Source organism: Spinacia oleracea, chromosome 1 (genome assembly GCF_020520425.1).
Source record: "Spinacia oleracea cultivar Varoflay chromosome 1, BTI_SOV_V1, whole genome shotgun sequence".
In the NCBI taxonomy this organism is placed as follows: domain Eukaryota; kingdom Viridiplantae; phylum Streptophyta; class Magnoliopsida; order Caryophyllales; family Amaranthaceae; genus Spinacia; species Spinacia oleracea.
Genome location: NC_079487.1, coordinates 66,035,499 through 66,049,818, shown reverse-complemented (window position 1 = coordinate 66,049,818; position 14,320 = coordinate 66,035,499). Strand labels below are relative to the sequence as shown.

General features: G+C 35.4%; 2 protein-coding genes across 2 annotated transcripts; both read left to right on the top strand.

Moving 5' to 3' along the window:
- The first annotated feature begins 4,308 nt into the window (after positions 1 to 4,308).
- On the top strand, positions 4,309 to 7,005 carry LOC110798908 (annexin-like protein RJ4). The gene is made up of 6 exons (XM_022004106.2): positions 4,309 to 4,801; positions 4,886 to 5,031; positions 5,824 to 6,036; positions 6,132 to 6,344; positions 6,435 to 6,524; positions 6,630 to 7,005. The coding sequence occupies exons 1-6, from the start codon at positions 4,729 to 4,731 to the stop codon at positions 6,834 to 6,836; spliced, it is 942 nt and encodes a 313-aa protein (XP_021859798.2). The 5' UTR covers positions 4,309 to 4,728; the 3' UTR covers positions 6,837 to 7,005.
- A 3,038-nt stretch (positions 7,006 to 10,043) lies between these two features.
- On the top strand, positions 10,044 to 14,216 carry LOC130465410 (uncharacterized; the record flags this gene model as incomplete). The annotated part of the gene is made up of 6 exons (XM_056834152.1): positions 10,044 to 10,283; positions 11,050 to 11,176; positions 11,313 to 11,519; positions 12,199 to 13,261; positions 13,386 to 13,872; positions 13,965 to 14,216. Coding segments are annotated over 3 exons (543 nt in total), but the record flags the coding sequence as incomplete, so codon positions are not given.
- Positions 14,217 to 14,320: the final 104 nt, after the last annotated feature.

The window sequence follows — 14,320 nt, the reverse complement described above, 5'->3', positions numbered from 1 at the left end:
ATGTTGTTAAGGGCATTCCACTGTGAAGCGTAACAGTCCATAAGAAATATTGAAAAAAATGAAATATAGTGTTGAGAAAAGACCGGGAAGGCATATCAATGCGAAAATGGCTAGAATGGCACATCAATGCCAAAGTATAACACAAAATTAGCATAAATAGCCGATATGAAAATGTAGAATCGAAGCAACGTAAATAGCCGGTATGAGAAAGTCGCCCAAGGCGGCATAAATAGTTCGCCCAAAAATGTGAAAAATGCAAAGTTTTTACAAGTCCATTCACGATAACCAGTCTTCTAAGTAGACCAATAGAATTGCTAATTAAGAAGAAACTCACACTTGATAATTAACCACGCGCAGCCGGGAGATAGATTCGCCAGATAATAATCGCCGTTGAGAAACGTTCGCCGGAGAAGAATCTAATACAAAAGTATCTGAATTTGGATTGAAACTCTGTAATTTTGGATTTTGAAAATTTTGATATGAGTCAACATGGTTTGGGATTGAACTCTTGAATTCAGATTTAGATTGAACTCTTTCGATTGGAAACTTGATCCTTAACTGTGGAAATCGTTGTGGGAGGAGGAGGAAGATGGAGAACATGGGATATTTACTATTTAGGCGGTGCGGTTCATTAATTTGGTTTTGGCTGGCAGGCGTAAAAAAATTCATTAGTATAGTTTTTTTCTTTTTTAAAAATAAGTATAGCTATAAATAACAGATTAACAACGTTTAAAGAAAAGTGTTGTATTATATTAAGGTGGAAATAAAAATTGCTTCTTTTAACAACAATATAAAATTAAGTGCTATTATTTGATACAAATAATAGTGCTTTTTGATAAGCGCTACTAATTAGGCGCTTTTAATTAATGTTATTGTTGTAGTGCTCTTTAGTTGTTCTTGTTAGAATTACTCCTTAATCAACCCCCAAACGTTTTTCTCCTTAGCAATTAGATTAATTGTCAAGTTAGTTCTATGAGTCATTGATCCCCGTGGGTTCGACCCTACTTGCCTTACTACATAGTTAGTTGTACAAGCTAGGTATTATTTTTATATAGGTATGCGACCGCCTATAATTCATGTAGTTATATAGTAATAAAGTCAAATATATTATTTTATTTTAATTATATATATTAAAAAAGAGGCGGACAACTTTTGTGTAATACCGTCTTACCTAAAAGACCACTTTGATAACTTAACTAATTGGTCCATTGCTTAACTGAATGGAACCAATTAGTTCCATTGCTTAACTAATTAGTTTCGTTGCTTAATTAATTAGTTTAATTGCTTAACTAATTGGTTCTAGTGCTTAACAAATTAGTTTCAGTGCTTAACAAATTAGTTTCAGTGCTTAACTAATTGGTTCCATTACATAACTAATTGGTTCTATTACTTAATTAATAGGTTCTATTGCTTAACTAATTGGTTATGTTGCTTAACTATTGCTTAACTTATATAACACTAACGTAATCTTTTTTATAAAATCTCTTATATAAAAATTTATAAAAATAGACAAATTATAGAGTGACATTTATTATCAACTCATCAACAACAAGAGATATTTTGTAAATGGTGTATATTTTCATTTGGCCGATGACAACACCCAAAAGAAAGTAGATTTAAAATTAGCTAAACCAACTAAAACCTTAGAAAAATAATATGAAAAAGGTGATTTACACCCTCAAAAGTCCAAAGCATGATGCCTAATTAGAAAAGGAGGGAACACTAGTGAAAGCTACATATTCCAATACGTGGAAAATCGATGGATAAAAAGGAACAAGTAGACAAATAGGACACCAACAATCTTCGTGAAAAATGAGTAATCCTTCGTCTCTTATTTTTTTAATATTAAATCGTTGATTAAACTTTTTTTTTTGTTCTACCCGTAAGGAGCTCCTACCGTCTTTGGCGAGTGGACTATCTTCCGCGGGAGTTTGCATGGGTATCTAGATGGGTATCATCCCTTTCAATTGACATTTTTTCCATACACAAAGCTCAAATCTGACACCTTGGTTAAGAAGCAAGAGACCATTAACCACTCAGGTCAACCTCAATTGGTTCGTTGATTCAATATACCTCGTATTTCGTATATGTTTAGAATATAAGTTATAAACATCTATTATGCACCTAGAGCACTTAGTTGTAACCTTGTAACTTGTACTATCAACGTTTCAAAATGATATTTACACTTTTCGTTTTAGTCTGTTTCAAATATTATTTAAATTGTGTTTTATTCTATTTTTGTACATGAAACTTTATACTTCGTAATATTTATCAATTTCCATTCAATTTATCTTATTTTATTAATTTTTTCTTACATCCACCCATCACTTACTTTATCCAAATATAAACAACTACAAAATTATGCATCAATTAGAGATGGATTTTGAGACGGATACAATAAACGTCTCAAACTTGAGACGAGTTACTAAAACTTGGTCTCTAAATTAAAATTGAGATGAAATTGTACATAGTGTTTCAAAAATTCCGTCTCAAGTTTGTAATGGATTCGCAAAAATTCCGTCTCAAATTTTTTTGAGACACCCTCTATAGAGACGCCCTATTTATGTCTCAAATCCGTCTCTAAGCATCATTTTGAGACGGATTTGGACTATATAGAGACGAAATTCCTCGTCTCTATAAAATGATTATTTTGTAGTGAATACATCCTTTTTACACGTTTTTTTCTTAATTTTGTGCAAATAGTAATTGTAAATATCATTATAAAACGGAGGAACATTATATTTGTACACCCTATTACATTTTCCTAATCACATGTTTTGCACATGAATATATGTGAGAGTTTTTTATGTACAAGAATGCCCTTTTTTTCCGAGTGTATATAACAAATTTAAGCTATATATGTCAAGATATCATTGATTGATTCAACAAAATTTATTATAAATAAACGAATTGAAGGAAAATTCAAATAGACAATCAATTCAAATAGATTACTCACTCTTTGATACTAGCTAGATCGACCCCAATCAATGATTGATGCAAATTGATTGTTACAAAATAATGACTCCAAAATTGTCCAATATGCTTAAAGACGAAGAGTCCCACCTAATGCATGAACAACTCACGTTGATTCTGCAGCTAAACATTAGTTTTGTCTTTGTCATTATGAAATTTAGTACAACTATTATAGAACACAGTATTTTTAAAGCTGGTATCATTTGATAAATGATAACGTACCATTTTTGTCCAATTCTTTGTGTAACTCTCCTCTATGTTATTGCTATTTGGCATTTATTATCTCACCTACCAAACCCATTCAAAATTCGAACCTAATTCTTCTAAGTTGTATCGAAATTCTTTGGGTGTTTGCTTATGAAAACTTTGAAGAAATAAAAACTTTTTAGGTGGAGAGGTTTAATCATTTGAAAAAGTAAAAAAGTTAAACGACTTCTTATGTGTTTTGCCCAAAAGTTTCAAGGGATGAATTACCTCATTATACACTTTAATATTAATTCACTTCACATGATTTGAAGTTCATATCTCAATTATTCAAAATTTATTAAACCGTAAATTAGTTAACGTTACTTTTACCTTTAATTTGATGCATTATTTTTGTACAGGTAAAACCAACACGAGTCTATTATTGATAGTTTATAGTTCTCTTTTGATATAAATTATACGATTCGAAGTCGTTTAACAAATATTTGTTATACAATTCGGAGTATAATGTAATTCTCTTTTGATATAAATCATACAATTCTAATAACATTTGGTTTACTAGTCATTGATCTAACAAGTGCCAAGGGAACATGTTAAGCCATAAGTATACATTATTTTTGATGAATTTACATTACGATTTTTTTTTTTTTGACATTGTTTTAGTTTTTATGATTAAAACTTACTTTTACCGATTACCTTTGTTATTTGCTGATGGAGCTACCGATTTTCATTGATTAAATTCGATTTTCACCAAACTTAAATGATTTTTACTGGCTATTTTTTTTATATATACTCCATTCGTCTCGGAAAACTTGCACCGCTTTTCTTATAAAGCCGTCCCAGATTACTTGCACTGTTTCTACAAATGATAAAATTTTATTAATATTATATCAACTATTTCTTCACATGTCACTTTATGGTCCCATACACCCTCCCCTCTACCCCTTACCCTTTAAAAAGTTGACACATATCCTATCTATATTAAAAAATATTCCACTACCAACTACCATCTAATTAAATAATAAGTCAATTAATTTGTATTAAACTCTGTGCCGCTCAAACCGGTTCAAATATTCCGGGACGGAGTGAATATATATACTTGTATTAAGGAGCATTTTATAAGGTGAAAAGATCAAAGTCTAATGAAATTCCAAGAGTTTTACATCCAGATCACAAGGAAACAAAAATTAACTCTTGAAGGAAACGTGATTTACTTCCTAAATCACACAATGTACATATGTGTAGTACTAATTTGTTAGGTATGAAAAGAATCTTTTTTTATAAACATATTTTGATTTATTTCCATAAGTGTGAGGACGATCTCATGCAAAACTTGTTTTAGTACACTTTGTATACTTTATGGACAGAGGGAGTAATAAAAAAAATTATCCCTAATTAATTAAAGACACTACTCCGTATTTCATTTCCAGTATAAAAAGAGGGCAGGTACTGAGAGTGAAGTAGGAATTTGAAACAACTTTCATAATCAGTTACATTTCAACATATTTTTAGTGAGAGAAAAAAAAAAAAAAAAAAAAAAAACTCGCATAAATGGCTACCCTTATTGCCCCTGACCATGCTGATCCTATTGCTGATGCTGAGGCTCTGAAGAAAGCATGCCATGGTAATCATCTACATTTTTATCTCAATCGATCTTTTAGTTAGATTAAATAATGTGACACTTTTGAGTTTTGATTGAAAAATGCAGGATGGGGAACTAATGAAAAGGGAATTATCGAAATTATTGGTCACAGAAATGCAGGCCAGAGGAAGCTGATCAAGGAGGCTTATGAGCAACAGTACAATGAAAATCTTATTAAGCGATTTGAGAAAGAGCTTTCTGGGGATTTTGAGGTAACAATTTCTGATCATTATACAATTTTTTCCATTTTTCGTTTATTTATAATCGTACTTTTTTGGAGCAAATTATTTAGCCATTCTATCCTATATCGTATAGGAAAAATTGATAAGACATTAATATTAATATGTGGGAAGGATCATGTATTTTTATAGATTGATAGAAATTCTAGATGTATTCATGTATTAATTGGTTTGTGTTCGAATCTCATGTAGTTTTTAGTTGTCGGGATGGAAGAAAAATCTTTTGTGAAATATTCAATTAGACACGACAAGGTAGTTTTGGGTCGGGTTAATTTGGGTTTGGTTATATCAATAATAATAGTCGGTTTTAGATCGTTTAGAGGGAGCTCCGCCCATTCAATCTCCATGATCGGCGAGTAAAACATAACAACGGGTATTTGCGCAAAATAAATTGTCAAAACATACAATTTATATATTTTAGGAAAATTTGCCAAATACAACCTAATAAAGTTCACTATTTGCCAATTACAACCTCAAATTTATAATTTTGTCAATTACAACCTTAAACTTTTACATCTATTTTAAATTACACTGAATCTATTTAAAAAACACAGAATCATAAACACAAAAAGGAAAATTTATTTTTATTAGGTTGTATTTGGCAAATTTTCAACACAGCTCTCTATCTTTAACGATAGCTAATTACAATCATAAACACTGAATCTATTTAAAAAACACTGAATCCAACGGGTATTATGTTTATGTACTCTCAGCAAGTGTAGCTCTCATTAATAAATCCCTTTTGGTATAATATGTGAAACATAGAGAGCTGTGTACCGGTGGATGTTGGACCCCTTGGACCGGGAGGCTGTCCTTGCCAATGTAGGTATCAAGAAATCAGATTACCGAGTAATCGTAGAGCTCTCATGCATTTCATCCGCGGAGGAACTCTTGGCAATCAAACGGGCCTATCAAGCTCGATACAAGCATAGCCTGGAGGAAGATGTTGCTTCATATTTTTCTGGTGATATGCGCAAGGCAAGTCTTTTCATCCTTTTCATTACTCGTATACTCTTAGCAGTCATTAGAATGCATCCTAACTTTGAGAATTTCCACATTGCTATTTCCTGCAGCTGCTGCTTCTGCTGGTTAGTGTTTACAGGTACGAGACTGAGGAGTCTGATCCGAAACTGGTGCAGGCCGAGGCTGAAATCCTTCACAAGTGTATCAAAGATAAGGCTTATAACCATGATGAGATCATAAGGATCCTTACCACAAGGAGCAAGGCTCATCTCACTGCTACCTTTTATCGATTCAGAGACGTCTACAGCACCCCAATCACTAAGGTAAACCAGCAATGTACATGATTCATGCTTAGATTACAAATTTCAATTGAACTACCTATGACATCTTTTTATTGCTTTTTTTTGGTGTAGAGTTTGGCTTCTGATCAAGATAAGGACTTTGTGGCCGCGCTACAAAATGCCATCCGATGCATCAAGTCCCCTCTCAAGTACTTTGAGCGGGTAATTTCCCTTCTTTATCTTACTATGCTATATAAATACTTTTGTCAGCAACATTTTATTTGGTGTTACTTGTTATAGTTTCAATTGATACATGTTTGCGAACAGGTTGTGACCAATGCACTTAAGAAGCGAGGAACTGATGAGTGTGCACTGACAAGGGTGATAGTAACAAGAGCAGAGAGAGACTTGGGGCAGATCAAGGAGCTGTTCTACAAGCGGAACAGTGAGACCATGGAGCATGCTGTTGCTAAGGAGACTGGTGGAGATTATGAGAAGTTCCTCCTTACTCTGATTGGAAAACAGGATCATTAACCTACAATGACATATGAATTTGCTCTGTAATTTCACTTGTCATTTTAGTTGAGCATCATTGTTAGTGAGAAGCTCAACAAGACTTTCTGTATTTCATCCTATCGTGTTTAGATTATGTTATGTTGAGGAGTTTGATAAATGAATGAATTATCATTTGAACTTTGGTTAATTTGCCTTTATAATATAATTTTGGTATGACTAGCTTTCAGTTTAATGTGTAAGATGTGGATTTTGAAATATTTTAAGGTAGTGTGTTTGGATATGAGTATTTTATTTCAAATGATGAATTTTAAATTCTGGCATTCAATTCCAAATAATGGTTTGGCAAAAACAATACTTTTATATCCATCATTTCAAATCTCCAATAGGGAAGATATAATTTTGATTTCAAATTACACAATTCCTAAATATTTCCATGCAATAATTACTAAAACTAAATTCAAATTATACTTAATCAACACTTAATAGTCAAATTCAAACAAAAAATTAATGTTTTGGATCTTCTTATATTTGAAGCCCGAGATGATGAAGAATCAGATCACATAAACTCATTCACATAAAAAATAATTCAAAAAGCAATTCCCTCAATCATCTTTTTCAATCTCTTTCGTCAGTTCCATTATCCTTCATCATTCTCATATTTTCTCTCTTTAAACAAGAACAAAAATAGTATTGTGACAAATTAATTATGGTAGATTGTTTCCTTGATCGTATTCCACAGTAATGTGTGTGTATATATTACAGCTCTAAGCTATGGGCTTTAGGTTAATCATATTAAATACAAACGTAGCTTAAGGCCCAAATACAATTGCTAAGTCCTAATACCCCACTCAAGTTGGAGCATGGGGATCACAAATGCCCAACTTGCGAAGTAGGTAAAGAAATTGACGCTTGCCCAAAGCCTTTGTGAAAATATCGGCAAGCTGAATATCTGTAGAAACATGGCTAGTAGTAATAATTCCCTCTTGAATAGCATCCCGCACATAATGACAATCAATCTCAATGTGTTTAGTTCGTTCGTGAAAAATCGGGTTTTGAGCAATGTGAAGAGCAGACTTACTATCACAAAATAAGGACATGGAGCGGGGGTGAGAAACGCCAAGACTGGAGAGCAATGCTTTGAGCCACTTTAATTCCGAAGTAATGGTTTCCATAGCTCGATATTCGGCCTCTGCAGACGAGCGAGAGACAGTGTGTTGCTTCTTAGTTTTCCATGACACGGGAGAAGTACCAAGAAACACAACCCAACCCGTTAGAGAACGCCTAGTCAATGGGCAGCTAGCCCAATCAGAGTCGCACCAACCTGATCGACAATAGAAGATCACAACCAGCTTGAAGAAGAATGCCTTGGCCCGGACATCCCTTCAAGTACCGAACTACCCGGATAGCCGCATCCCAATGTTCTTGACGCGGTGCTTGCATGAATTGGGCCAAAATGTGAACAGTATAGGCCAATTAAGTCAGGCCGAGTGAAAGACAGATAGATAAGACGGCCTACAAGACGTCTGTAGGGTTCCGGATCCTCTAGCAAAGTGTCAGATGCAAGAGCAAGATTGTGATTCTGTTCAATGGGAAATCCAGCAGGCTTTGAACCCAATAATCCCGCTTCGGCGATAATATATGTCTAGAACATACTTTCTTTGGCATAGAAAGATCCCCTCCGGACTCCGGGCCACCTCAATGCCAAGAAAATATTTCAAGACACCCAAGTCTTTCATATGGAAACATTCATCCAAATACTGTTTAAAAGAAGAAATAGCGGAAGAGTCATTACCAGAAATAATCAAGTCGTCCACATAGACAAGCACATTGAGTTGAGTCGGGCCCTGAACAAAAGTGAAGAGTGAGTAATCCGAATAAGACTGAAGGAAACCGTATGTTCGTAAAGATGAAACTAACTTAGCAAACCAACATCTTAGTGCTTGTTTCAGACCGTAGAGAGACTTTTTCAAACGACATACCATTCCTGGCTTACCCACATTGATCCCGGAGGCAATTTCATGTATACTTCCTCATCAAGATCACCATGCAAGAACGCATTGTGAACATCCATCTGATGCAATTCCCAATTCTTTGCCGCCGCAACTGCAAGAAAAGCGCGAACAGTGACCATCTTAGCCACCGGTGAAAAAGTCTCATATTAATCAAGACCCTCAACCTGATGATTGCCAAAAATAACCAAGCGCGCTTTGAGACGCTTAATAGTGCCATTTGCATGAAATTTGATTTTATAAACCCATTTGCAACCAAGTGCTTTATTTCCCGGTGGTAATTCTTCCATTACCCAAGTCTCATTATCCTCTAGAGCCCCAATTTCCTTTTGCATTGCCTCCCTCCAACCAGCATCTTTCATTGCTTCATTAAAAATTCGAGGCTCAAGACCTGCAATTACAGCTGCAAGAAATATACGATGTCGCAAAGAAAATTTATCACAATTCACAAAATGTGCTATAGGGTAGGGAGTACCTGAGGGGCTAGTGGAGGATGATGAACGGGTGGATGGACTCGCAGCTCGGACAGTGTGTGTGACATCATTCTTGAATAGGACGCTTGAGACGATATCCCTTACCCAATCCAATAGGTCCATTAACAAATGGATTATCAACACCCACCTCAACAGGCGTGGACTGGGCTTGCTGGCTAGGCGGACCAGCACTACTACAAAACGGCCTCTTTGAAGACGCTTGAGCCTCGACGCCAAGGGGGTGGAGTTGGGGGCCAAAAATATTTCCGTGTTTCCACGACGACTTTTGGCGTCGCGAATTTTGCCGACAGCTTATTGTCGACGCCATTAGGCGTCGAAATATCTCGCTACGCATTTTGGCGTCGACAAAACATGTGCCTTGCACGTGTTTCCAATATCAAACATTATACACGCTTCAAATTTTAGTGAAAATTGAACTTAAGCGCTTTTAATTAAATTTTTTTTTTCTATGAGCCTATGAGCGCTAAAACTAAAAACTGTTCACGACTTCACGTACTCTATCTCTCGCTAACCCTAATTAGCTGAAACACCAAAAGAACCGCATCGTACCTCTCCTCTCTACAAATTCGAAACCGTTCTGCTCTCTGCCAATCTGCCATTGATATTCATCAAGGTTTGTCTTTAATTTTAAACTTGAGCCTTTTTCATCTTCAACCTTCTCAATTTAAACTTCTTTTTCCCCCGAAAATCTCTCAAATATGGTGGTAATCGAACAATGAAACGACGAACCTGCTGCAGCACCAGAGATCAACCACAAGAAACTCAATTTAGAACCTGAAACGAGTTCCGTCAACAACAAAGAAGAAACGGATGGTTTCGAAACGGCTAGCGAAGGCGATCATTCTGATAGAGGTACCGACTTTGGCGACGACGAACAACAACAACAAGAAAAATTTGCGCCATTGACGGCTGTTAAGGATGATTCTTATGAAGATGCTCTTGATGATGATCAATTGAAACAGGTGCTCTTTCTCTCTCTCTCTCTCTCCTCTCTCTTATGATTATTGAATTGTATTATTTAAGCGAAATTGTAACCTAATATTGATTTCATTATTTGTAGTTATTTGGCAATTGAAGTTGAATTTGAAAAAAAAAATCTAGTGAGTTTGATTTTTCTTCCATTGATTGAGCTTCTCGCTTAATTTAGGGTTTTTTTCCTGCTACTATGCGTTTGATTTTTCTGTTGTATAGAGAAATGCGTACTTCTTAATTCGTATTTGTTACTTAGACATACAATTTGAGGACGATATTTGGTTGTTTATGAAACGTAGTCGTTTCAACTTCTTTCGTTTTGTTTGGTGTTTTGATACTGTTGGTTTATGTCATTGGAAGGATTGCTGAAAATGAAACCATTTCAGATTTCAGATTTCCAATTTCCAATTTCTGATCCGGTCTTTTAGAAAAGGGTTAATATAGATAGCTGATAGGTTCTGCTGGAGAGCCAGATGTCTCTAATATCTTCCATACAGAGAGGGAGGGGGGGATGGGTAGCTTTCTTTCTTATTCTGGGTTAACACTGTCCGGGCATTAGATACAAGGACTTAGAATTTGGTCATCCATCTCTCTTGAACACATAACTCCCCTCCCCACTCCAATATGTTGTATCTATGTGTTTCTACATGTTTGCTTCCTTTAAGAACTCTAGTGTTCTTTCGGAGAAGGCAGTCTCCTCCTCTGATTGTGGCTTTTAGCTGTTTAATTAGATTCTTTTGCATATTGCTCTTTCAGGGAAAGTATGATGAGACAGTCAAGGAATGTTCAAAAGCTATAGAACTAAATCCAGCATATGTCAAAGCTCTTCTCAGGAGAGGAGAGGCTTATGAAAAGCTTGAACGATATGAAGAGGCCATCTCTGGTGAGTTGCGAATTTGTTATGAGACTTTTTTTACTAAAGTGATGATATTTTTGTAATGTCTAAAAACAGATTTTGCATACTGTGATATACTTGTGCATCTATACCGTTATGGTGGTTAAATTTGGATACCTTGCAGATATGAAAAAAATATTGGAAGTGGAAGCTTCAAATGAGCAGGCTAGGAGGAACATTGTTCGAATGGAGCCATTAGCCCGAGAAAAGGCGGAAAAGATGAAGGAAGAAATGATTGGTAACCTTTTTCTTCTTCACACTTCCGCTGATCCTCTCCTGTATCTTCACTCTCCTTTGTGATTAGTTTCTCACTGTGTAGTCTTGCGCGTTGGTATTATGCTTCTTCCCTTTTTAAATGGCTTGCTTTATGGATGTTGATTTATACTGTACATGATTTTGTCTATACTGAGGTTTGTGTGCAAAACAAGTCAGATGCTAAATTTGTTCTGAAATTTCCCCCTTATTTAAAGTTAAAGCCAAATTTTGACTTTCATTATGGCCAGCAGCTGAATGTGAAGTTTGGAATGCTGTAGGAAATTAAATTGATAATAATGTTCATGGAAAATAAACATGTGTTGGTCAACCAAGACTAAGCTTGGCATGACAGTTGTAGTTGTGAGTTAAGGAATAAGGATGCTTATCATGAAAAGCTTCAAATTTGATGATGATGAAGCACTACTACAAAATACACCATTTGTCGACACCAAGTCCTCGACGCTGAGGGAGAACCGTTAGCATTAAATTGTTGTTTGCATGTTTTCTCGACGCCTTCCTGCGTCTTCCTATTTTCCCGTCTACTATAGGTGTCTGAGATACTACTAGGAAAGCACATGCCCCGCACGTGGTCATATTTAGGTCCCGTTTTCTTTTTCTGTGAGAGCAGCCCCATTCCCCGTCCCCGTTCTCCTCAACCCTAACCTCATAACCTTCTCTTTCTCTATCACTTTGAAAGTTCCAGATCTACATTTCTAAGCCCCTTACAATCAATTTCCTTCTTTCTTTTGATTTAGTTGACGGATCTCATAGTTGAACAAGCTTTCAGAGATTGATTCTCCCATGGCGGAGCTTTCCATTTCCGTCTTTCATCATGGTCTCATGGTGGTCAGGTTTATCCATTTCCAGCATGTTCTTTTAGTGCTAAAATTTTGCCTGGAGCATGTTTTTATAGACAGATTTCTCTAAACCAAATAGATTTAGGATCTGATATATGTTGCGATAAGAAACTAAATCCAAGCTAATTGTTGAATAATGGCTTAGCAACTTGAAAAAGGAAGAGCATGAAACTCCTTTAGCCTATGAATTTCCTGTTTTTGAAGCGAATACTTCTGTCTGGCATATTTTCTGTTCATTGGTGTGGCAGTAATCTTTTTGTTCATGTGATTCATTGGTGATGTGACGTTTTCTGTATTTTTCTGTTGTTACTCTTGAAATTCGGAGGTGGTTTCTTTTTTGAATTGGAATAACTTGTAGTTCGTGGTGTGGTGATGTGATATACTTCGTAATAATCTAGCTGGATTTGGTACTTTTGCTGATATTCAAAGTTTAAGTGAGTTAGACATGACACTCTTTTATCACCGTCAACATTTTCTAAATTAAACCAACTTGATTTGGTATTGTTTTGTCTGAGTTTAATATCGACTCGTGTTCATTTTTTACTAAATGTTAATGTTGAATTTTAGTAATATGGAAGCTTTGTTTTGTATTTGTTGTTGCTAAGTGCTAACTAAACTGTTAATTGCAGGACATTGGTGATGGAGTTTATATTCTAATAGAAAAAGTCGCTAGAAAGAGTACTGGACTGGCCCTTCCCTGACCCTATCCTTTCTGTTTACCGATATTTTTCTCAATTTGAAAGTGAAAGGAGTATTTCTCGTTGCTGATACTGAAAGTAGATAAAATACTATGAGTTATTTCTTTTGTGGTGCAGTGTGATAATAATTCTTACTTATCTGATCAAGAAGCGCTGCATGACTATATCTCAAGCTCTTGAATACGTGAGAAGCAAAAGATCGCAGGCATCCCCTGATTCTGGCTTAATAAAGCAGCTCCGACAGTATGAACAATCACTAGGAGGTGTGAAGTTCTTACTGAATTTTATGTTTCCTCAAATAACTATTATCTCTGCTGTATTTGTCTTTCCTTTGCCATTTAATCATTTTCTTGTATTCTTCTTTGGACTTCCTTTCTTTCCGTCTAGATCATCTCTTTTGCTTCGCTTATCAGATACAAAGACACAAGGATCAACCAGTCAGGTTGGTTATCTGACTATACAGTAACAAAACTAAGTGCAATTTTGAGACAATAGCATAACATTCCTGCTCATGGCATCGTTGCCACCAAATACAGGGTATGTATTTCAGGCTGTGAGAAATGTAGGTGTAAAAGTCGTTGTCTCAAACTTCGATACTCGATTAAGACCTCTGTTGAGGGTTCTGAATTGTGAACATTGGTTTGATGTTATGATCGTTTCAGCAAAACTAACTGGCTATCAGTCGGATTTTACTTGGAAATGTCTGTACATTATTGAGTTTGAACTGGATTTCTCTAACGGGTTGCTGCTGAGAAGCCAAATCCAACAATATTTCTGAAGGCGTGTGATCTTCTGGGTGTAAAGCCAGTGGATGATGTTCATGTTGGTGAGATCGTAGAAACGATGTATGGGGCGCAAGGGTTACAGGCTTCATGTAAATAAGTTTATTTTAACCGTTTCTAAATTGAACAAGTGATGTTTGTTAGTTATGACTTGGACTGATTTAACCCGTCTTTTCTTTCCAAGGTTATTTAGCGTGTGACAAGGATGATATGCGGCAACTCCAGATTTGCAAATAGAGAGAGTGCTAGAATCTGCAAATTTAGATGTTTTAATGCAATATGTGGCTTATTTGCCTTTCTATTTAATTTATTATTTATTTTAGCAGCCAATAATGGTCAATATGTCAATATTGAAACAAACGTTGTAAGTTATGTAGCACGTTCTCATACATTGTAACATACACCATATATAAATATATGATTTCACTTTTTAAAACCTCGTTTGTCTAATTTTAGCACTGATTATTATCTTAATTTTAATTGTTTTTCTCGTATGATATCTATAGATCCTAAATAAGGGGGGGAAAAGTGCACGGTTAA